The following is a 25876-nucleotide window of genomic DNA, read 5'->3' on the forward strand; positions in this document are numbered from 1 at the left end:
TCGAGTGGTAAATTTAATAGAGTAATTTAATGGTGGGTTGATGAGACCGTGAGGTACCCAATGATGTTCATTCCACTCGTGAACCACCTCCCTTCCAAAAAACATCTTCCCAAAAGAATCTGTTGAAAAACATACAATTGAATGTTTGTCTCCAATTCTGACAAATAATCTGCAAACAGATCTTGTTTATAATTGGACTTCAGTGTGAAGTATGGAGTTATAAAATTTTCTGATTACTGATCAGCAGTGTTCAGTATCCTTTCATTAACAAATTCTTGCCGAAAATATAGCAGATAGTCTCATCTATTGGTTGATAGCGCCATCTAATGATCTCACTAAATATTTCATCAAATAAATTTTGTGTGTGTTAGAATCGTCATACTAATTTGGAGAAAAAAATTAATGATTGTAATTTCATTGATGCAATAATTCCACAAAATGAATACAAAACTTGGAAGAGTGAGACATTGTAATCTGCAGGAGAATTCTTGGCATATCTGCACACAGCTCGGTTATGGGTTGGGTAGTTAGTGATGCTGATGTTCTGAAATGAGAATTTGATTTTAGACAACAATTTGTGTGAAAACATTACCTGAAAAAGCATTTGAAGTAAATTCAAAAACAATTCTTAAAAGGATTACATAATATATCTAAAAAGGAGAGGCTTGCAAGACAACGTGGATTGTGCCAAATTAGATAAATCTTTCAACTAACCAACACAGGCACAATAGGCAAGTTTCCTCTTTCTATGGTGTAGTTATTCTAAATCTCTGAGGGTGAGTGGTGCTGCTTCGGACAAGAAGAAATGGATGACATATGGGTGCAAAATGTAACATTTGAAGTTCTGCAAGAATTCCAGTGCCTAAATTGGATAAAATCACGCATGGAGATAAAATGACAAGAGTTAAACTGAGAGAGCGAGAATGATGAAATATTGGACGAACTTCCTCCAAAGTTAAGCCCAAGTCCCAAGCAAAATTTACTTAAATCTCTAAGTAAAATCAGCAAATGTACAGTTAAGTCAGACCATATCAGTGGAGGTAGAGGAAAAAGATGAACAATTCAAGTTTTTGGCCTATCGGTACTTCTCTTTCTGCAGATGCTGCACAACCCATTCAGTGTTACCATCACTTAGCTCAGAGTAATAACGTTGAAAGGGGACAGTGAAAGCTGAGGTGGATTGTGATGGGAGAGGAAAGGAAAAGACCTCCAGTTCACTCTGCGTTTGCGGGGTTCGTTATCGGTGTCCGTTATTACGGGTCGTCGTCCTGCGCAGACTCCGATCTCGCGATGTTTCCCGGCTGATTCCGCGCATGTGCTGGGAGTCCCGGCGGCGGGGGAGTCGGAGGTGAGTGTGTGGTTGTCGGTGACTGGGTTTGGGGTTGTGAACCAGAGCCCTAATTTTCCCATCATTTCCCTCCCACACACACACTCTTCCTCTAACCTCCTTCCCACTCCCCCGCTTACTCCCTCCTTCCCTCCCTCCTCCGTCATCCCTCTTTCCCTCCACTGTTACGGAGCATAATTTTTCAGGTGTGTCACTAAGAAAAGGCCTGTGTTAAAAGTAGAGTGACCGCTTATGTTCTCAGTAATCCTGAATATGCGCAGAGATCTTGGTTCAATGCTTACTCTTTTGCTGCCTGAGTGTAGTTTGCTTATTTTCCCCGTGACTGCGTGCGTTTCCTCCCAGACCCCAAAGTCAAAGGAACATTTATCAGAATGCGTACATACGACCGAGAGATACTTTTTCCTATGACCATACTCAGCAAATTTATAGAGCAGTAACAACCAACTGTGCAAGTGCAAATGTAAATAACGAGCATGAAATATCAAGATAAAGAGCCTTAAACTGAGACGGTCGGTTGTGGAAACATCCGAAATAGAATGAGTGTAGTTATCCCCTTTTGTTCAAGAGCCTGATGGTTAAGGGGGAGCAACTATTCTTGAATTTGGTGGTGCGAGTCCTGAGGCACCTGTACCTTCTATCTAATGTCAGCAGCGAGAAAAGACTTAGCCTGGGTGATGAGGATCTTTGACGATGGTAGTGTTTCAGATCAATGGTTGGGAGGGCTTTACCCAATATGTACTGGGCCAAATCCACTACTTTTTGTAGGATTTCCCACTCAGACATCGGTGTTCCCACGCTAGGCTGTAATGCAGACAGTCAGCACACTTTCCACCACACATCTATAGAAGTTTGCCAAGGTTTTGGATGACACGCCGAATCTCCACAAACTCCTGAGGAAGTAGAGGCTCACTAAAAATACCTAGTGTTTAGGTGAATGATAGACCCTGACAAGAGTTGACGAGAATGTGGAGAAGATTTTTAAAATACACATAGGATTAATGTAAACATGTGCTTGATGGTGCAGATTTGATAGAGCCTGTTTCTGTGATGTATCTTCCTATGATTCTCTTGACTTCTCTTGGTCCAAAGACAGTGGAGATCCTGAATAGTTCGACAGTCAGTTAATTTTGTTCGTCTGTAAACCTGGCAGAGGTGCTCCTGAGAAGGTACTGGCATCTCTCCAACTAGCTCACACAACTGTCTTGTGTGCAACCAGCCTGCCCAAGCCAAGCCCTGGGATCTAATTCTAAATGTTGGGTTCAAAACTGGAATCAGTCCTAGTATTATCAGTCCTTTAGCTCGGCTTGGGCTGGACCAAGATGGCACTTCACGAAGTTCACTACTCTTGAGATATCATAAGAGCTAATTCATTTTATTGTCATCTGACTGTACATAGACACAACCAAGTGAAAGAACATTTCTCCAGACCATGGTGCACCTGTTAATAAAATATAATTCAAAGTGCATGTAGTTTGCAGCACAGGTAAACAATATAGTAAACAATTGACCTTGTTTTTGGGAACATGCAATTGGCAAGGGAAGTTGTTCTTGTTTCACTACGGAACCTAGCAACGTGATCTGAGTCTAGCATGATCCAATCATGTGTTGGCTTCAGTTTGATATCAAAGGACTAAGTCCCTGAGTTTTGTTTATGTTGATTGTGTTAGACCTCACGGTTCTCTACACAAATTCCAAGTCAGCCAGTTGCTGATCTTTAGCAAAGTGAAAGAGAGTGTAGCTAGCAGCATTATTGAGCCACGGGTGCTTGCCAGTAACCTCATAGGCCAAATGGCCTAATTCTGCTCCTATACCTTATGGTCTTATGATCTCATCATTGCTGTGCTTGAAGTTGCATTTTTATGTTTAAAATTAAGTAGGTAAAAGTGGGAATGTGTATGCCTTGCACATGGACTTTCCCTTTGTAAACTGTTGGTTTCACAGATCCATTAGAGATCAGCTGGAAAAGTAATTTAAAACTGGATATTTAAATTGTTGATGTTCCTCTAAATTGAAACATGCTGTTCTTTTGTTTATTCCATGTATTAATGTTAAAATAGTTCAGCATGGTCTAGAAGGGTCTGTTTGTGTGGTATGGTACTCTGTGACCAAGAGCTCAAATGGTGCACTCTAAATAAATGAACTAGTACAAGTGGGACATTATGCAGAGTAAACAGGAGATGAAATTTCTGTGCAGTATTTTCATTTACTGGAATTGTGTTTATTACAGCTGTGTTGTCATTTTTTAAATATTTTATTTAAACTAATATCTTTGCCACTTATATATAACAGGTCATCTCAATCTTTCCAATTTTTGAAGACCACTTCAGCCATACTGAACTTCTACTCATTAGTTGAACTGCCTGGTTTAGGAGTACTTGAAACTCTCATTTGTTTGTACAATAACTTGGAGCTCTTTTTATTCGTATTGGAAGTTTGTGCAACTCTGCCAACATGTCATATATGTTACCCCATCTTCACAATGGTTGGCAAGTTGACCAGGCCATTCTGTCAGAGGAAGATCGTGTTGTTGTCATTCGTTTTGGTCATGACTGGGATCCAACTTGCATGAAGATGGATGAGGTGTTGTACAGTATTGCTGAAAAGGTGAGTATTTGAAAGTATAATGGGATGCAGCAAAATTTTGTATTAATATTATTTAAATAGAATACCAGAAAAATGATCAGCCAAGGCTACATTTAATCAAAGTATGGCAACATAGGGGTGAAAATACTTGACCAGTGTTCAAAGATTAGATTGTTGATCTGGAGACATTAGTTGAAATCTCGCTAAGACAGCTGGCGACTTAAATTCAGAAAATTAGGTAAACTGGCAATAAAAATCCGCAAGCAAAGGAAAACTGCTGGAGGAAATCAGTGGATCAAGCTGCATCTGTAGAAGGAAATGAAGGTCTCAACCTGAAATGTTAACTCTCCATTTTCCTCTACAGGTGCAGCCTGATCTGTTGAATTCCTCCAGCAGTTTTTTTTAACTCTAGATTCCACCATTTCATGTCTAATAATTATCTTATCAATGATTGCAATGAAACTGCGGAGATAGCTTAAAAAATCCTTTGATTTTGTTAATCTCTCTGAGTAAAGGAAATCCATCATTTTTACTCTCCTTGGTCGACTTGTAACTGGAGATCCACCAATGTGCTTGATTTGTAAAACTCTTCTGAAATGTCTGATACAACTACAAGCAGATTGTAAATATTAGTGTTCTTTGTGGAATATTGTTGTTTACAAATAAAAATCCATGTCCTTTTGTCTTGAATTTACTGTTTTTGAACTTATGTAAAGATCCAGTCCTCATTTTTCCTGGATTTGCAAAGAACAGCCAGAAACAGTCTTACTAATTTTCCACACTGACTTGAAGTCATGGTCAATCATATTTTACAGCTCCATCCCATTTTTTTTTCCTCAATCCATCAGGAAAATGCTCTGGTCTCCATTTATGGTCTCCCACTTTGAAGCGCTGTGCAGTCAAATGTCATTGCGTGTACAGCCATTGCACCCTGCTTCAGTTGAAATCAGCATTATGCTATGCTTTACAATCCTAACTTTAAATATTGAATAAGTTTCAGCAAAAAAAATCATGCAAAACATAATTGCTACTTGGAGATGGTATCAAGTGTGTAAGTTATATCTTTGTTATAAGCTATAATAAAATTGAAATCACCATTTTTCATTTCTGTTTTGTGTATTAACTCTTAAGAAAAACAATAATTGATTCTTGGAAAATATTTTTTGATATCATATAAATGTTGTAATCAATGTTGTTTTTAGGTGAAAAATTTTGCTGTTATTTACCTTGTGGATATCACCGAGGTACCAGACTTCAACAAGATGTACGAGTTATATGATCCATGCACTGTTATGTTTTTCTTCCGGTATGTAAAATCATAGTTCTAAGTCAGAGTAGCACAAATTGTCACAACCTTTCAACTACCTTTTATAAGATCTGTAGTTTGGTAATTGATTAGAGTAAGTTCTGCATTTTGTAAAGAGTAATGCTGTTGTCATCAAACATCATCAAGTCTGGTGCTTCACTAGTCTAGTTTGTGATTACAATGCAACTTCCTAAATTTTGCAGAAGGTAGAAAATCCCTAAGTGAAGCTGCTCACATTATCTTCGCTCTGCCGCTGGTATTCTGGTGCATTGTTGTGCTTTCTGAGTCTATAAACTGCATATTAGGTTGCTTATTCAGATTATGGTGTTCTTCCCCTTATGTATTTATTGTTTTTTAACTTAACTTTTGCATTCATAGCCAGGCTGGATTGTTTATAAGTGCAGTCTGTAGTAGATCACTATTGTAAGAACATTACAGCCTTAGGTAAAACAGATAACTTGGTTGTCCTCCACACTGAAGAAATGTTTCATCCCTGATTAACGTATACCTTCAGCTGTGTCATTAAAGGGTTTCTGTTCCTTCTGCTAACTGACCTGCTGACCTCTTCTACTATTTTACTTGTTGCTCCTTTCCATCGCAATTTACTGAATACCTTTTTGCCTTTTTATCTTTAAATACCTTTTTCCAATAATTGGTCTTATAGTAGGCATTGATATTACTTTCCATTATTCCTGATAAAATACCAGTGATCTGATTGGTTGCCATCAGATCATCGGCAACCTTAGTGCGCAAATGTTTTGCCCCATATTTCTGTTACCTCAAGGCACCATAAGAAATGGCTGTGGGAATAGGCCATGTGACCCCCCCCACCCCCTTTAATTTACTGCACCACTCATTGAGAGTCTGACTGCTACTTTAATCATTACTTTCCCCATACCTCCTTTAATATCCAGACATTTATGAGTCTTTTTTGAATACAATTAATGCTGAAGCTCTGCAGCCCATGGGGGAAGAGTTTTCTGAAGATATTTGTGAGGTTTTTCCTCATTTCAGTTCCAAATGGACTGTCCCAATTGTTTTTAATCTTAGCTGATAGTTCCTTGGGAGGGATTTATGCACTCAGCATTTTCTTCCAACAAGTTAATGCATAATTTGTACTTCTGCACTGCTAGCTTCTGTTAATTCATGATACCGTGGCTACCATATATAGTGTTACAAACACCCAACTTTTGGATAAGAACAAACTTCCTTCATAATATTAAATACAGAAATCAAACATAGAGCACACATTTGTTCCTACAAATGCAGAAGTATTTACTACTCTCTCCAGTGTTGTTTCTTATCAGTCTTATGTGTTTTTGATACCATTCATTACAATACTGTGGAGGTATGCCTGATCATATCAAGTGATTTTTGTGTCTTCTGACTTTTCAACTTTTGACATCATTGATTTGTAGATTTTTGACAAAATTGACTTATGGACATCTGTATAAACACAACCCATTTTTTTACCCAAGGGTGGCCTGAAATTGTTTTTACTAATTTGAAATTTGACTTCTAAAAGGGACTCGATGACAGTTTAGGGAATTTCTTGCCGTAAATTTGACAGATGGAAGAAAATTCTGTAAGATCAGAAGCTGACTAGCAGACTTGTACTAGGCATTCAGATTAATTGCAATCTATTCACTAGAACTGTTAACAAAAGTGCCAATATCCTTTAGTTTTTCGTGAACATACCTGAGTTCATGCTAAGTTAGGCACATGGACAGAAACAAAAGGAATAGCATTGGCAAATAAACCACTGAAACAGGATATTGTACCATCTGGTTTTAATACTAAAGGAGATTTGCAGTAGCAGGCCAAATATTTATTTTTGAACAAATGATGTAAAAAGGTGGGTTATTATCAAATACTAGTGTTGACTGATGAGTAATTATCAGTATCCTCACTAACACACTGCTTCATGTAGATTCATGGTTTTACTATCAGCAGAAATAATTTATCTTCAGATTTTCCCCAGATATTTGTGTTTCATCTCAACTATTTTTAGATGAATAATAAAATTGCTTGCTTGCCATTTATTGTTGACTGTAATTGAAATTGTCTGCTGCATTGGCCAATTCTCCTACAATGGGCAGCACTGTACCAAAACCTCTGCACTACATTTAAAGGTCAGTTAGCACAGATACTTTCTGGAGTGCACCAGGATGACAAATAAGTTACTCAGGTTGCTCAAAGGAAAACATCATAAGTCAGGAACAACAATTAGCAAAATCAGCAAATAATATGATTCTGGTGTTGCATTACATGATAACATTTGACATGAATTACAGGTATGTGGATGAGAAATTGAATTGCCAAGGCATAGGAGTATCTGGTCCAAGTGCCAGTGAATGGGATTGTATAGATGGGTACTTGAGGGGCTGCTTCTGTGCTGCATGAATCAAAAAAGGCTGGACTTCCAGCTCTCCCAGTCATCACCTAAATTTGTGAATGTGCTATATATTCTGATCTATTTCTGAAGAAATAAGGGCCAGGGTTTGAGGTAAGATGCCTGCATTCACTACTGCCTTCCAAGGAAGTACATACACATGTATATCCCATAGCAGGAACTTGAGGGTGATGCTGATTGAATCCATTTTTGCACGGCCATTTGTCAAGCAGTGTCTTCTCTGCCATGACGGGATCAGATGGTGGTAATGTGAACACCTTAAGAAAAATGCTGGAGACATATTTTAACCAGTGGAGCTATGGCCCTTGACTTAGCTGGCTGGCATTCACAAAGATTTTTAAAAAACTATTTAAACTAGTAAAAACGTTCATAAGTAATGAATATATCAAACCTTTAAATCCAAGTAGTTCTAAAAGATCTAATTACCTAATGTGTTAGTCTCCTTCCTTTGAGGCAAACCTCAAGGAGAGTTCATACTGTAAGTGTAGAACAGTAGATCCAAGTTACTCTTTCTACCAAGACTCCAGTGTTGGAATAGTAGATTGAGAGAACTATACAGCATGGAAACAGCTCTTGGCTCAAATTTGTCCATGCCAACCAAGGCGCCTTCCTGAGCCAGTCCCATTTACCTGCATTTGACCCATTACTTCCTGCCCAAGTATCTTTTAAATTTTTAATTGTACCTACCTTCTCCATTTCCTCTGGCAGCTACTTCCATGCACCCACCAGTGAGAAAAACAGACCATAAGAAATAGGGGCAGAATTGGGCAGTTTGGTTGTCAAGTCTCCTCTGCTATTCAGTCATGGCTGATTTTCCTTCTCAACCTCTTTCTCCTGCCTTCTCCCCATAACTTTTGACCCCCTTACTAATTATGAACCCATCATTCTCCACTTTAAATAATACCCAATGATTTGGCCTTCACAGCCCTTTGTGGCAGTAAATTCAACAGATTCACTACCTCTGGCTGAAGAACTTCCTCCTCATCTCTTTTCCAAAGGGGTGACATATTCAGAGGCTGCACACTACGGTCCTAGACTCTCCCACCATTGGAAATGTTCTTTCCATGACCACTCTATCTAGACCTTTCATCACTCGGTAGGTTTCAAGTGGGATTCTCTCCACCTCCATTCTACTAAACTTCAGTGAGAACAGGCCAAGAGCCATCAAACCCTTTAATTTCCAGGACCATTTTTGTGGATCTCCTCTGGACCCTGTCCAATCCCAGCACATCTTTTCATAGATATAGGGTCCAAAGCTGCTCACAATACTCCCAAGTGTGATCTGATATTTCCTCAGTGTTTCATGCTTGCTTTTATATTCTCGCACTCTGGAAATGAATGCTGATGTTGTATTTGTCTTCTTTAATACCAATTCAACCTGCAAGTTGACCTTTAGGGAATCCTTCACTAGGACTCCCAAGTCCCATAGCCCCTTCCATTTCCTAATTTGCTCCCTGTTTGGAAAAGAATCTATACCTTTATTCTTTTACCAAAATGTATGACCATACACTTCCTTACACTGTATTCCATCTGCTATTTCTTTACCCATTTTCCGATTCTATCCAAGATATTTTGCATTCTTCCTACTTCCTCAACACTATTTGCCCCTCCACCTATCTTCGCATCATCTGGAAACTTGGTCACAAAGCTATTAATTTGATCATCCAGATCATTAACATATAGAATGACAAATAGACTGGCAGCCATTCAAAATGGCACCCTTTATTCCCACTCTTTGCCTCCTCCCGGTGAGCCAATCCTCTGTCCATGCTAGTAACATTTTTTGTAATACTATAGGTTCTTGTAAGGCACCTTGTCAAAGGCCTTCTGAAAATTCTAATAAACAACATCCACTGAGTCTGCTTTGTCTACCTGTTATTCATTCAAAGAATTTCAGCAGATTTTGTCAGGCATGATTTCCCTGTGGGGATGATTTCTTGTCCTCCCGAACCATTCCAGAATCTAGTGATTCTTGAAAGATCACTGCTTGTGTCTCCACAGTCTCTTCAGCTACCTCTTTCAGAATCCTGGGGTATAGTCCATCTGGTCCAGGTAACCTTTCTACCTTAAGACCTTTCAGTTTCCCAAGCACCCTTTCCTTAGTAATAGCGATTATACTCACCTCTGCAACCTGACACTGTCGAATTTTTGGCATGCTCCTATAGTATCTTCCACAGTGAAGACTGACTCAAAATACTTACTTAGTTCATCCGCGATTTCTTTGTTCCCATCACTACTTCTCTCGTGTCATTTCCAACTCGCCCCTTAAGTCCCCTTTCAATCTTTCCCCTTGAGTGTTTTCCCTCTAGTTTTAGTCACCCCTGTCCTGGATTAAAAGGCTGTGACTATTCACTTTATCTATGCTTATCATGTTTTTCTAAGCACCAATAAGGTTATACCCCCCCCCACCCCCGGCCTTCTTTGTCTTAAGGAAAACCGTCCCAGTCTATCCAGGTTCTCCTTATAACTCAAAGGAAAAATCATCAACAAATGGTTCACTGTAATTTAAGAACTTTCTTGTTCACATGTTGACCATGAAGTTGTGATTGGAGGGAAATCTTGGCTATAAGACACACAACTGTTGACATTTGCCTTCAAAATTAGGAATTATTTTTCATATTGTCCTGCCATGTTAGTTAAGGCACTGATCCAGTAGAGGGCAGACTTGGCACAAGTTCCATTTGCCTGGCAATCCTGCTTTATATCTTGTTTGAGAGCAGTCTATGATTACTGGTCCTCTGTTTTTAATGCATTCTTGTGGCTTTCAATCACCAGTGCAACATCTTTCTGGTTAATAATACTGTACACACAATCTACAAGGAAAGTACTATCTACAACCCTTGTAACATGCGACTGAAAATCAGATTGGTTGAAGACGTTGAGAAATAACTAACTATAAACTTACCTGCCCATTACCTCCCTCTTGTGTTCCTTCCCCTTCCCTTTCTTCCATGGCCTTCTGTCCTGTCCAATCAGATTCCTCTTCTTTAGCCCTTTATCTCTTTCACCACTCGACTTCCCGGCTTTTTACTTCACCCTTCCCTCTTTCCCGGTTTCACCTATCACCTACCACCTTGTATTCCACCCCTTCCTCACATTCTTACTCTGACCTCATCATTTTTTTTTCTCCATTCCTGGCAGAGTCTTGGCCAAAATGTCGACTGTTTACTCTTTTCCATAGATGCTGAGTTCCAGATTTTGTGTGTGTTAACTATAAACTTTTTCGTCCATTCACTTCTGTACTATGCTATTTCAGAGCACAGTTGTTATCTCTGTTTTGAAATATTGAGCAATTCAATGATGCTTTGGCATTTTTAATGTTAATTATAATACATGGGTACTAAAATAAAATTTTACTTCATTTTTTATCATTTCCCTTCTGCAACCTTTAAATCCTTTGACTCTGCTTAGTAATTTGTACTAATAGTTTGCTCGTGACTTCTGGAAGCTTTATTGCAGTCAAACTTGATGCTTATCCTATAGTAATGTGTGCATTTCCAGTACGCTAAATGGACAAGTGGAATCTCAGTTGTTTCTCCCTTGATCTAGGGCTGGTAAGTAAGAAAACAGTGCTTTGTGCATTACCTGAGCTGAGATTTTCAGACTCTATACTTTGTGATTCAAATGTGAATTATGTACTCCGTGCCTTCTTAGTGGATTGTCTGAGCACTTGTAGCTCATTTTAGTAACTGGGGAATTTAAATGAAGTAAAGTAGCAATTTGCTTTTCTGTCACAAACTTGCCTCAGCAAAAAACTTTTTAACTTTTTATCTTGCCTATTTTTTGCTCTTTTCAGAAATAAGCACATCATGATTGACTTGGGTACTGGCAACAACAACAAAATTAATTGGCCAATGGAAGACAAGCAGGAGATGATTGATATCGTTGAAACAGTTTACAGAGGAGCTCGCAAGGGACGGGGTCTTGTGGTATCGCCAAAAGACTACTCCACAAAATACAGATATTGAAGTATTGTGCAAGTACAAATGAACATTTTGCCATATACTTCATCCTGGATTACTACCATTGTAAATAAAATACCAGCCTTTCAACTTTATTTCCGTTTAAACATTTGCACTGAATACCGTCATTATTTTATATTATATAATGCAAAACATGTGTACTGTAAATGAATGGAAAATTGTGGTTGTTTTCTGCTGTCCTTAAAAGAAAGTTTGGAATATTTGCCATCCTAACTTTTACATAAATGTGACCCAACTGTATGGTAATAAATTATATTTTTAGTTTAGAAAATTTGAATCATTACAGTTTGTGCCTTTTTGACATCCAAGTAAAAATAGAACAGCTCATGACTAATGGGAGGTTGTTTATTATGTTGCTGTCTTAGCAGATTGGAAAGGCATAAGTCAACATCTCTTTGGAATAGCAGTTGTGTTATTTGTGTTTACAGGACAAGATTTTTTGGTTATCTGCCACATGGTAGCTGACTTTCTAAAGATATAAATTATAAACTACTTCTGAATAAAATATGTTATTATTTGTATCATTTGCTCTGGATGTCTGTTGTTTATATTGCCAAGAGGTAATCTCACCAAAAAGTTATGGTGGACTTAGGAAAAATTTGAAGTATAGTTATTATAAATGTTGACATGTAATTGTATTTTTAAAATTGCATTGTTTAGTTTTAGGAATATGCCCAAGCTTAGAATATATAATGTTGGTTTTCCTATTAAAACTGCATGCCGAACATTTTTTCTGCAATGGATATTTCTAGAGAGATGTAATGCTGGTTCATACCATTGTAGAATTACACAATGGCCCTAACAATCTCAGAATATATTTTCTGTAATGAAGGAATCTTACTGGAAAGAGAAAATTATCTAGTAATATTAGTCATGTCTGCACTTATGAAATAGCTAATTGCAAACGATCACAACGTTGTCAAATTCAGTGTCTTTCTTTTAAAAATGAAAGTGGTATAAAAACTGATTAGAATTGAGGCAAATGCAATGTTAGCATTCAAGAGGACTGGAATATAAAAAGAAAGGATGTAATGCTGAAGCTTTATAACCCATTGGTCAGACCATATTTTGAATATTGTGAGCACATCTAAGGAAGGATGTGCTGGCATTGGAGAGGGTCCAGAGGAAGTTTATGAGAATGATCCTGGGAGTGAAAGGGTTAACATATGACCCCCATTTGGCGGCTCTGGGCCTGTACTTGCTGGAGTTTAGAAGACTGATGGGGTTCTCCTTGGAATCTACCAAATATTGAAAGGCTTAGACAGAGATGTTTCCAATTCGGGAGAGTCAAGAACTAGAGAACACAGCCTCAGAATACAAGGACATACCTTTAGATGAGATATGAAGAGGAATTTCTTTAGCCAGAGTGTACTGAATCTGGAATTCATTGTCACAGATGTCTGTGAAGACCAAGTCATTGAGTATATTTAAAGCAGAGGTTGATGGGTTCTTGATTACTAACAGCATCAAAAGTTATGGGGAGAAGGCAGGAGAATGGGGTTGAGAGGGAAAAAAATAAATCAGCCGTGATCAAATGTTGCAGGAGACTCTGGGCTGAATGACCTAATTCTGCTCTAATGTTATATGGTACTTTCCGTACCCTGAAAGCTCAACAAACTACTAGAATATGATCCTGAAGATAACATGGTTTGATAGTTACTTTGGCCAAAAAAAACAGTTAATGTTTCAGGTCAATTACCTTTTGCTAAATTGCTGGCTAAGGTCATCACATTGAAATGTCAATTCTCCACAGATGCTGATTGAGATTTTCAGATTTCCATCATCTGCAGTATTTTATCTCTTTACCGCACTCTTTCAACTGCATGATTTTGGCAACTAAATGTTCAGGCTTGATCAAAATAATAGCATTTTTCTCTGAAGGTCAAAACTCTCAAGTGTCAGTATAAAAGTAGTGAGCAATATTGTCACTTTACACACAGATGTATACATCAGTAGGAACTAATCTTGATTATTTAGGAATCAAAAGCAGTGATTTTTTTGTTAAATTGTGTGACTCTGTAAATCACCTGTTGGATCAATTTGTTTGCCTGTTCTCTCATAAAAGTAAGTGTTTCTTTGGATTGTTGGAACTGATATTCATTTATATAGTCACATACAGGTTCCCCAAGTTGTGAACACCCGGCATTGGCACCCTGTAAATACGAATAATTGTTTGGGATTTTAATTGTTGAGCATCTCCTGTCAGGTTATAATGTACTTTCTCTCCACAAGATTTCCCACCCTCTCACTGAACTGTAACAATCAGGCGGAGTTAAGCCAAGCAGATCTGGGAGCCCTAAGGAGACTTACTCACTCAGTGAGGTCCCCGGTGGCTTTTTTTCCCATGTCTGTTCTCCTATCATAGCTGTTTCTTGTGATCCTCTCCCGCATACTGTTTTAGTTCATTTCTGATTTAGGGTTACAAACAGTTCCTGGGTACAGACCTTGTCATAATCTGGGGTCTGCCTGTATGAGACTGTCAGTTACCCATGCATGCAGGACATATCTCCAGAATGTCCACTGCAATAATCATTCCAGTTACTGGTTTTTCTGATCATAGTAAGTAGTACTGAAATATTATTTACACTGACCTATACTACATTGTACTTTAGGCAATAGTTTTTAAAAAAAATTATTTGCAGATTAGCAGCCATCCAAAGTCCTCATAATATTACTTTCCTCCAGAACAAATGTGTGCAGGTCAGTGATGGGCTTCTGGACGATGCAGTGCTGAAAATGGAATAGAATAACATGCAATTACATACTACCTTTCACTCAGTAAAAAATCCCTTCACATTGACAGAAGCAAGGATATTGAACAGTTTAAAAGCAGAAAGAATTGAACAGCATACAATGGGTCAATACCACTTCATTACTTCTCTGATGAAATGTATTGATTCAAACATTGTTTCCTGGTATTATATCATCAAAGTATATAGCTGCTATCAAAAGGAAGTGATTTTAATAATTAAATTTGGAAAATTGGATTGAATTCCAAAAAAAGAGAAGCTAATGTAAACAAGTAAAGCTTGTGGACTCGAAGTGTGCACTAAGACTGGCAGTAAGTACTTCATGATAAATCTGCTTATCACTTCAATCAAAGTTTTTAAAAATTCTTACTTTCTTTGTCATAAAGTGTGACTATCATTGCTCAAAATCTTTTAAAATGCTAGCACTATTAGACTTAATTGAGTTAAACTGTTAAGAATATCAATTTTTAAAAATTGGTTCCCTGTGAATACTTGGAAGTATACTTATGAAAGTATGTTGTCGTTTCAGATTATAATTACTCATTTGACAGTTTACAGACTTGCATTTTCCCTGGGTATCAATTTGGCCTACACAGAAATTTAAGAGAATGAATGTTTCTGTAATTCAGTTTTGAAAAAAAATTGAACTAAACAGGATTTTATGGGCAAACATGCAGTTTAATGCTCTTCAGATCCAAAAATGCCAGAATCATCTTGGTTAATGCAGATTTGTATCCACAAAAGGTTTGCAATTGATTTCGTACAAAGGAAAAATGAGTAGCTACAGTAAATGTAGATGACTGTTGTTCGCAGATACAGCCTTGAATTGGGTGTTAGTTTTTATCAGCCTTATTCAGGAAGAACAATGACCTATGTTTAAAGCTAAAGACATCAATTGCTTTAAGAGTAGACAGCAAATTGGCTAATCAGATGTCAGGCATAAATGGTGTTTTGGTTGGTAAAATTGTAAAGAGTGATATGTCATAGCATTGATGCTGAACAACTTTATTAGTATCTTGAGTGAAGGTATAGTTAACTTTGTTGCTGACATAGAGATAGGCAGTACAGTAAGTGGTGAGGATATAAGTCAAAAGTCAAGTTTATTTTCATATGCATAAGTACATGCATGCACAGATACAATGAAAATCTTATCCACAACAAGATCACAGGCATATAAACAGCATTCAGACAGATGAAAACTACAAGATGTTCATGCCACTTGAGATACTGAATGGCATCAAAGTCTCCCCATTTAACAGAACAAGGCCACTCATGTCATTGTGGAAGAGACGGACGAGATTGACGAATCTGTGCGGGAACCCAAGTTTTAACAGCACCCCTCATAGGGTCTCCTGTCAACCATATCGAAGGCTTTGGTTAGATCTATGAAGACAGCAAGTAGTTGCAAATTCTGTTCAGTACTTTTCTTGAATCTGACGAACGGTGAAAACCATGTCGACAGTACTATGGCCTGGGCAAAAGCCACATCGTGCCTTAGGAAGGTTCACCTCTGATATGTTGGCAATCAAGCAGTTGAGGATAATGTGAGCTAAGATTTTCCCCCTGACAGACAGGAGAGATATGCCCTGTTAGTTGCCACAGTGAGCTCTGCTACCTTTGAGCAGTGTAACAATTATGGCGTCCCTTAAGTCCTCAGGCATGTTTTCAGGCAAAGGTGCATACTGGCGCCTGTATAGTTTAATCTGGTCCTCATGTACATACTACACCACATATTCGGCACCATGCAATGTGGGTGTGCAGGATGGATGGATCACTTTTTGACCTGTGTCGCTTGAGCACCCGTACAAAAACAATCAGTAATCCAATTCAAGAAGACCTATACACTGATTACTGTATCCCCATGGCTCACACAGAGGCCAATCTTCTGCTGTTTGTCGATAGGTTTGCGGAAGCCAGTTGTCTGTTTGGCCTCATCATCAGCCTGCAAAAGGTGAAAGTCCTGTTCCAACCCAGCCAACATCTGCTGCATCCACCCCATCCATCTGCATGAAGGTACACAGCTTACAACAGCGGGAGAATTCAAATAGCTCGGAAGTGTTATTTCTAGTGATGGCTCCCTAGACAAAGAAATCAGTGCTATGATTTGCAAGGCCAGTCAAGTCCTTGGGCACTTGTATTCACGCGTCCTGAACCAGCATAACAATCAAAAAGCCACGAAATTCAGGGTGTACAAAGCGGTCATCCTTTGTAGTCTATCATACAGCTGTGAAATTGGTAAAGGTGCTGAGGAAGAGGATTTCTTGGAATGTATGCGGGATGGTTTTTTGAACCAACATGTCGAGGAACCAACTAGAGAGCAGGCTATTCTGGACTGGGTTTTGAGCAATGAGGAAGGGTTAATTAGCAATCTTGTCGTGAGAGGCCCCTTGGGTAAAAGTGACCATAATATGATGGAATTCTTCATTAAGATGGAGAGTGACATAGTTAATTCAGAAACAAAGGTTCTGAACTTAAAGAGGGGTAACTTTGAAGGTATGAGACGTGAATTAGCTAAGATAGACTGGCAAATGACACTTAAAGGATTGACGGTGGATATGCAATGGCAAGCATTTAAAGGTTGCATGGATGAACTACAACAATTGTTCATCCCAGTTTGGCAAAAGAATAAATCAAGGAAGGTAGTGCACCCGTGGCTGACAAGAGAAATTAGGGATAGTATCAATTCCAAAGAAGAAGCATACAAATTAGCCAGAGAAAGTGGCTCACCTGAGGACTGGGAGAAATTCAGAGTTCAGCAGAGGAGGACAAAGGGCTTAATTAGGAAGGGGAAAAAAGATTATGAGAGAAAACTGGCAGGGAACATAAAAACGGACTGTAAAAGCTGTTATAGATATGTAAAAAGGAAAAGACTGGTAAAGACAAATGTAGGTCCCCTGCAGACAGAAACAGGTGAATTGATTATGGGGAGCAAGGACATGGCAGACCAATTGAATAATTACTTTGGTTCTGTCTTCACTAAGGAGGACATAAATAATCTTCCAGAAATAGTAGGGGACAGAGGGTCCAGTGAGATGGAGGAACTGAGTGAAATACATGTTAGTAGGGAAGTGGTGTTAGGTAAATTGAAGGGATTGAAGGCAGATAAATCCCCAGGGCCAGATGGTCTGCATCCTAGAGTGCTTAAGGAAGTAGCCCAAGAAATAGTGAATGCATTAGTGATAATTTTTCAAAACTCGTTAGATTCTGGACTAGTTCCTGAGGATTGGAGGGTGGCTAATATAACTCCACTTTTTAAAAAAGGAGGGAGAGAGAAACCGGGGAATTATAGACCGGTTAGCCTAATGTCGGTGGTGGGGAAACTGCTGGAGTCAGTTATCAAGGATGTGATAACAGCACATTTGGAAAGCGGTGAAATGATCGGACAAAGTCAGCATGGATTTGTGAAAGGAAAATCATGTCTGACGAATCTCATAGAGTTTTTTGAGGATGTAACTAGTAGAGTGGATAGGGGAGAACCAGTGGATGTGGTATATTTGGATTTTCAAAAGGCTTTTGACAAGGTCCCACACAGGAGATTAGTGTGCAAACTTAAAGCACACGGTATTGGGGGTAAGGTATTGGTGTGGGTGGAGAATTGGTTAGCAGACAGGAAGCAAAGAGTGGGAATAAACGGGACCTTTTCAGAATGGCAGGCGGTGACTAGTGGGGTACCGCAAGGCTCAGTGCTGGGACCCCAGTTGTTTACAATATATATTAATGACTTGGATGAGGGAATTAAATGCAGCATCTCCGAGTTTGCGGATGACACGAAGCTGGGTGGCAGTGTTAGCTGTGAGGAGGATGCTAAGAGGATGCAGAGTGACTTGGATAGGTTGGGTTAGTGGGCAAATTCATGGCAGATGCAATTTAATGTGGATAAATGTGAAGTTATCCACTTTGGTGGCAAAAATAGGAAAACATTATTATCTGAATGGTGGCTGATTAGGAAAAGGGGAGGTGCAACGAGACCTGGGTGTCATTATACACCAGTCATTGAAAGTGGGCATGCGGGTACAGCAGGCGGTGAAAAAGGCGAATGGTATGCTGGCATTTATAGTGAGAGGATTCAAGTACAGGAGCAGGGAGGTACTACTGCAGTTGTACAAGGCCTTGGTGAGACCACACCTGGAGTATTGTGTGCAGTTTTGGTCCCCTAATCTGAGGAAAGACATCCTTGCCAGAGAGGGAGTACAAAGAAGGTTCACCAGATTGATTCCTGGGATGGCAGGACTTTCATATGAAGAAAGACTGGATGAACTGGGCTTGTACTCGTTGGAATTTAGAAGATTGAGGGGGGATCTGATTGAAACGTATAAGATCTTAAAGGGATTGGACAGGCTAGATGCAGGAAGATTGTTCCCGATGTTGGGGAAGTCCAAAACGAGGGGCCACAGTTTGAGGATAAAGGGGAAGCCTTTTAGGACCGAGATTAGGAAAAACTTCTTCACACAGAGAGTGGTGAATCTGTGGAATTCTCTGCCACAGGAAACAGTTGAGGCCAGTTCATTGGCTATATTTAAGAGGGAGTTAGATATGGCCCTTGTGGCTACGGGGGGTCAGGGGGTATGGAGGGAAAGCTGGGGCAGGGTTCTGAGTTGGATGATCAGCCATGATCATAATAAATGGCGGTGCAGGCTCGAAGGGCCAAATGGCCTACTCCTGCACCTATTTTCTATGTTTCTATGTTTCTATGAAATCTGGACCATATCCAGAAGCCACCTTAAAATGCTGTAACCCTTCCATACAAGAAGCCTGAGATCAATCCTGGGCATCCGTTGGCAGGACCATGTCACCAACTGGAAGTCCTTGAAAGAGCAGAGCAAGTACAGAAGCATTGATCCTGCAAGCTCCGCTTTGCTGGACATGGCATGCTAGATGCATGGGGGATTCCAGAATACCCAAGCATTTGCTATACGGGGAACTGTCGCCAGGAAGAAGAGGCAGGTGGTGACCTCGTAAGAGGATCAGGAACTGTGTGAAAGCCATCCTCGTGCATGCGGACATTGCGTCTAAGCAGCTTGGGCAGAGTGCTCAGGACTGGACTGGATGGTGAGCCTCCAACAACTTTGAGAATAGTCACCTTGCAGATTTGGGCACTGATCGAGAGAGGAGGAAAGTGGCCACATCAGCTGCACCTACAGTGCCTGGACGGTTTACCTGCCCCTACTGTCAACATTCATGCCTTTCTAGAGTCAGACTGCAGAGCCACCTCAGAACGCACAATTGACGAGCTGCACAGAGAAACATCATCGTCAGACACGACAGGCAACCAACTCATTGGATAAAATAAAACACAACCTTTACAAGAAACGAAGAGTTAAAACAAAAGAAAAGTCAACTTTAGTGCAAATTGATCAAAGTGGTTATAGTGTTGCTAAACTATAGTAATTAGGGTTGTGTGGGTTGGTTCAAGAACCAAATGCTGATGAGATGTACCTGTTCTTATACCCAGTGGTGTGGGACTTCAGGGTTTGTATCTCTTGCCTGATGATAGCTGCATGGCCTGAAATGGTGAGGATCTTTGATGCATATTGCCTTCTTTAGTCAATGGGTACTATTGATGGTGGGGAAGTACGTGTCAATGATGTATTAGTCTGAGTCCACTACTCTGCTGTTTACAATGATCAACTAACCTACCTGATAACGTCCCTGGACTGTGGAAGGAAACAAAATCACCCGGGGAAAACCCACGCACTCCATGGAGAGGACGTATACTCTCCTTACAGAAGATGCCTGGCTTGAACTCCAAACTCTGACACTCCAAGCTGTAAAAGTTTTTTGCAAACCACCGCGCTACCATGATGCCCACAGATATTATCCCCCTGCTACTCACCTTTCATCCCACCAGCCTCTTCATTCTATACACCATTCTTTGCAATTTTCAGCATCTTTAACAAATTTCTATCACACCTTCTCCTTCTTTCTCCACTCCCTGCTTCGATTGTACATCTCCACCAGCCAATCCCTTCTCTAGGCAATTCCTCGTGAAACCACAGGGGATGCGACAATTATTCTTCCACCTCATCCATTTTCACCAACCAGGGTTCCAAGAGTCCTTCTAGGTGAATCATTCATTTCTTAAAACATTTTGTGAGCACCAAAAGTAAAACACAAGGTTCCCTTTTTCATTAGAGTCACTAAATGTAGATTGGGTGAAATCTGTCAAAATCTGAGGATTAGACTGGTGGATTTTTGCAGATCCATTTCAAACAAATTAACATCCTTCCTTAAATAAGTAGACCACTATTGTATATAAAGTATTCCAACTGTGGTCTTGCCAATGCTGTACATAACTGAATACACATAATTTCATAGCAATTAACAATATTGTTAGCTCCCTTAATCACTCACTAAACCCACATACTGTACCCACATCAGGCACTTGTAGAATACCTCAGAGCTCTGAAAATACTCATTTAGATATTGTCTTTTTTAAATGCCCTGCCAAAAAAGATAGGTAGATGTTTTCCCATATTATATTCTACTTATTAGATCTTTGTCCTTACACTTAACTTGACTCTATCTTTTTTGTAAAAGACCGTTCCTTTATTCAGGACCCTCACTGAGGAAGGCCAGTGTGCTCGGCACCTTCACACCACACTGTCTACCTATGACATCTCTTCTAATGAACTATGCACTTGTGTTTCTAGGTTCCCCTGTTCCATTACGCTACCTAGTGCCTTACTATTTATAGTATAAGTCCAACACTGATTTGACTTTCCAAATTCCATCATGCCATACTTAACTAAGTTGAAATCTATTTGCCACTCCTCAGCCCACTTCTCTAATCAATCAAGTTCCCCTGTAATCTATAATACCATTTTCATGATCAAAAACACCTCCCAATCTGTGTCATCTGTAAATTTACTGATCGAGCCTCGTGTGATTGCATTCATATCATTTATATAAGTAATGAATAATCCCTGCAGCAGACTACTGGTCACAAGCCTTCATTCCAAGAAACAACTATTAGATGTCATCCTCTGCTTCTTACATCTGAGCCAATTTTGAATCAACCTAACTTGTTCCCTGGATTTCACGGGACCTAACCTTCAACTGCCCACTGACATCATCTTTCTTTATAGTTGCCTCTTCAAAAAACTAAGCATTTCATTATGCACAAACGCATGCTGATTCCTCCAAATCAGATTCTGTCTATCCAAACACTGCTAGATCCTGCCCCTTCAAATTCCTTCCAATAATTTGCTCACTACTGATATCATGCTGACCAAAGTTCAAAAGAAAGTTATTATCAAAGTACTTATATGTCACCATATACAACACCGAGATACAATTTCTTGCGGATGTGCTTAATAAATCCATAATAGAATCGGTGAAAAACCGCACCAACTTGGGCACTCAACCATCGTGCAAAAGGCAACAGACTGTGCAAATACAAAAAGAAAGAAATAATACATAGGCAATAATTATCAAGAACATGAGATGGTAAGTCCACAGGTTGTGGGAACATTTTATTGATGGTGCAGAGAAGTTGAGTAAAGTTATCCTCACTAGTTCAAAAACCTTATGGTTGAGGGTTAATAACTGTTCCTGAACCTGGTGGTGTGGATCCTGAGGCTCCTGTACTTTCTTCCTGATGGCAGCAGTGAGAAGTGATTTTAACCTGGGTGATGGGGTCCCAGATGATAGATGCTTTCCTATGACAATGATCCCTGTAGGTGTGCTCAACGGTGGGGTAGACTTTACCCATGATGGACTGGGCCTTATCCACTACTTCTTGTAGGATTTTCCATTCAAGGGCATTGGTGTTTCCATACCAGGCTGTAATGCAAGCAGTTAATATACTCTCCACTACACAGCTATAGAAGTTTGTCGAAGTTTTAGATGGCATGCCGAATTTTCACTAGCTCCTAAGGAAGTGGAGGCACTGGCTGTTTCCTTTGTCATTGCTTGGCCCAAGGCTGGTCCTCCAAAATGATAACACAGTGGAATTTAAAGTTGCTCACCCTCTCCACTTCTATTCCCCTGATGAGGACTGGCTCATGACCTCTGGCTTCCTCATCCTGAAGTCAAAAATCAGATCCTTGGTCTTGTACACATTGAGTAGGAGGTTGTATTATGGTACCTCTCAGCCAGATTTTCAGTATCCCTCCAATATGCTAATTTGCGCCCCTCTTCTTTTGGTCTAAGACAGTGGTGTCATCAAAAATCTTGAATATGGCACAGGAGCTGTGCTTAGCCAGACAGTCATAAGCGTAAAGTGAATAGAGCAGGGGTTAAACGCACAGCCTTGTGACACACCTGTGCTGATGGAGATTGTGGAGGAGATGTTGTTACCAATCTAAACTGACTGGGGTCTGCAAGTGAGGAAATCGAGTATCCAATACCACAGGGAGGTATTAAGACCAAAGTCTTAAAGTTTATTGATTAGTTTTGAGGGGATGATGGTATTGAATACAAAGCTGTAGTTGATAGAGAGCATCCTGGTGTATGCATCTTTGCTGTCCAGATGTTGAGTGAAGATGGCATCTGCTCTGGATCTGTTGTTTTGGTAGGCAAATTGGAGCAGATGTTAGTCCTGACGAAGGGTCTCGGCCTGAAACGTCGACTGCGCCTCGTCCTATAGATGCTGCCTGGCCTGCTGCGTTCACCAGCAACTTTGATGTATGGAGCAGATTCAAGTTACTTCTCAAGTGGGAGTTGATGCGTTTCATTACCAACTTTTCAAAACACTTCATCACTGTGGATGTAAATGCCATTGGATGATAGTCATTGAGGCTGGTTACCACGTTCTTCTTGGGCACTGGTATAAGTGAAGCTTGAAGCAGATGGATACCCCAGACTGCCAAAGCAAGAGTTTAAAGATATCAGTGAACACTCCAGTCAGGTTTAGTACTTGGCCAGGTACCCCGCATGGGCTGGATGCTTTATGTGGATTCGCCCTCCTGATGGCTGCTCCCACTTTGGTCTCAGAGACTGAAATCACAGGATCATTGGGTACTGTGGGAGACTGTGATGGATCCCCCATGTTTTGATGGTCAAAGCGAGCACAAAAGGCACTTTAACTCTATGTGGATTTTGCAAAGAGCCAGAATAGCGATGTTGTGGTAGTTAATAGGTTATTCCTATGACATTTAGCTAGCCGCCCCCAAAGGGGAGGAGTTCATATACTGTACAAGCAGGGTTATTGATAAAGTTCGGTTGCGTATCCTGCATGCTGGCAGAAGAAGATGAGTTATTAACTTCAAGCTTTCTGCATAATCACTCAAAGAGTTGAACTGAACATGCATGTAATAAGAGCTGTATAACTCATCTCCTTCTACCATAGGCCACGAACCTATCAATCACCCCTCATAAATGGCTTCATCACAGCATTGTGTACCCCATCAGACAACTGTGCATATGGAAATCTGAGAGGTGAGCTCATTAGAGACAGGATTGTTGCCGGGCTACCAGACAGCAAACTATCAGAGAGACTTCAGTTGTAGGCAAATCTTACACTCGTGAAAGCTATTACTCTGGTCAGGCAGAGGGAAAGTGTTCATCAGCAACAGGCAGAACTCAGGCATGAAAATGATGCTGAGGTTCTAGATTCAAATAAAGAATGGTTCAGTTGTAAAATGAGGCAGTAAGGTTCAGAATAGACACTGGGGCAGATGTCACAGCCATCCCTCAATGTCTATTTGCAGTAAACAGGCATTACACCAAACCCAACAAAGAAAGTGCCCATGGGGCCAGGGAACCATTAGCTCAGTGTGAAAGGAATGTTTGCTACTTCCACCCGTAAAAATGAGAAACAGTTAAAAGAGGATGTCTATGTTGTTCAGAATCTCTTCTGACCACTTCTGGGATGACATGCCGTTGAGAAGCTGAACCTCCTTGCTAGGCTGGATTGTCTGAACAATGTTCAGTGGCAGGAGAAGTACCCAGAGTGTTTGCACAGGCCTGGGGATACTGAAAGAAGAGTACTATACCCAACTGAGGCCAGGTGCGACGTCCTACTCTCTGACCACATTGAAGTACATAACAGTTGCATTGATGAACAAAGTCAAAGCTGAACTTGAGGGAGCGGTGGTACTGAACATCATAACTAGAGAGAATGCACCTACTGACTGGTGTGCAGGCATTGTTCCTCTTCCCAAGCCAGATGGTGCAGAGAGGATAAGTGTTGATCTAATAAAATTGAATAATGCAGTGAGGCAGAAGAAGTTTATTCTGCCCTCTGTTGAGCACACAGTTGGGAGATTATGTAAAGTAATGTGAAGCATGCAGAAAGCTGCACAAAAATCATGCTGAACCTCTCTATCCCATAGAAATCCCAGACTTTCCACGGCAAGTTGCAGGAACAGGCATCTTCGAGCTAAAAAGAGACATTATAAACTCTCACTGTAGAATACTCTCACAGAATGTTGAAGTGTCCAAGCTGTCTTCTACATCCTTAGCAGCTGTTATACAGCACCAGAAAGCTGTATTCACTCACCGTGGAATACCAGAGACACTTGTGATAGGCAACGGTCCAGAATTCAGCTGCTCTGAATTTAAAGCCTTTGCTAGGGACAATGAGCTGAAACACAAGCACTCACACGGAACCCACAGGCAAGCAGAGAAGTGGTAAGAGCAGTGCAAATTGCTAAGAGTCTCCTACTAAAAGCAAAAGTACCCTACAAATGACTACACACAAAATGCTGGAGGAACTCAGCAGGCCAAACAGCATCTATGGAAAAAAGTACAATTGACATTTCGGGCTCATTGGTGAAAGAGATACAGGGCTGGAGAAGGGGAAATCTGAAAGGAGAGGACAGAAGGATATGGAAGAAAGAAAAGGAGGAGGAGTACCAGAGGGAGGTGATGGGCAGGTAAAGAGATAAGGTGAGAAAGAGAGAAATGGGAATGGGGAATGGTCAGTGGGAGCAACATTACTGAAAGTTTGAGAAAACAGATGTTCACGCCATCAGGTTGGAGGCTACCCAGACGGAATATAAGGTTTCGCTCCTCTAACCTGAGTGTGGCCTCATCGCAACAGTAGAGGAAGCCATGGACTGACATGTCGGAATGGGAATGGGAAGCGGAATTAAAATGGGTGGCTACTGGGAGATCCTGCTTTTTCTGGTGGATGGACCGTAGGTGTTTGTCAAAGCGGTCTCCCAATCTGTATCAGACCTCACTGATATACAGGAGGCCACACCGGGAGCACTGGATACAGTAGATGACCCTAACAGACTCATCTGGAAGGACTGTTTGGGGCTCTGAATAGTAGTGAGAGAGGAAGTGTAGGGGCAGGTGTAGCACTTGTTCCACTTGTAAGGTTAGGTGCCAGGAGGGAGATTAGTGGGGAGGGACGAATGGACAAGGGAGTTGCGTAGGGAGTGATCCCTGCAGAAAGCAGAAAGTTGGGGGGGGGTGGGGGGAGGGAAAGATGTGCTTGTTGGTGGGAAACCACTGGAGCTGGCAGAAGCTCCGGAGGTTATGTGTTAGACGCAGAGGCTGGTGGGGTGGTGGGTGAGGACAAGAGGAACCCTATCCCTGGTGGGA

At 40.4% G+C, this 25876-nt stretch overlaps 1 protein-coding gene across 2 annotated transcripts; it reads left to right on the plus strand.

Annotated features, from left to right (window-relative positions):
• Positions 1-1306: 1306 nt before the first annotated feature.
• txnl4a (thioredoxin-like 4A) lies at positions 1307-13685 on the plus strand. 2 transcript variants are annotated; one of them, XM_063037695.1, is made up of 4 exons: positions 1307-1348; positions 3638-3952; positions 5134-5237; positions 11447-13685. In XM_063037695.1, exons 2-4 carry the CDS (start codon positions 3800-3802, stop codon positions 11616-11618), a joined length of 429 nt encoding a protein of 142 aa, XP_062893765.1. In that variant the 5' UTR covers positions 1307-1348; positions 3638-3799; the 3' UTR covers positions 11619-13685. The 2 variants fall into 2 exon arrangements, with proteins under 2 accessions (XP_062893765.1, XP_062893680.1); XM_063037610.1 differs by lacking the exon at positions 1307-1348 and adding an exon at positions 1381-1533.
• The last annotated feature ends 12191 nt before the right edge of the window (positions 13686-25876 follow it).

Source organism: Mobula hypostoma, chromosome 1 (assembly GCF_963921235.1).
Source record: "Mobula hypostoma chromosome 1, sMobHyp1.1, whole genome shotgun sequence".
Taxonomy (NCBI): Eukaryota; Metazoa; Chordata; class Chondrichthyes; order Myliobatiformes; family Myliobatidae; genus Mobula; species Mobula hypostoma.

What these genes read in the sequence shown, in the direction of transcription:
- txnl4a (XM_063037695.1), top strand. Translation starts at nt 3,800, where the DNA reads ATGTCATATATGTTACCCCATCTTCACAATGGTTGGCAAGTTGACCAG. An exon ending in TGTACAGTATTGCTGAAAAG is followed by an intron (nt 3,953 to 5,133) that starts GTGAGTATTTGA and finishes TGTTGTTTTTAG; the next exon opens with GTGAAAAATTTTGCTGTTAT. An exon ending in ACTGTTATGTTTTTCTTCCG is followed by an intron (nt 5,238 to 11,446) that starts GTATGTAAAATC and finishes TGCTCTTTTCAG; the next exon opens with AAATAAGCACATCATGATTG.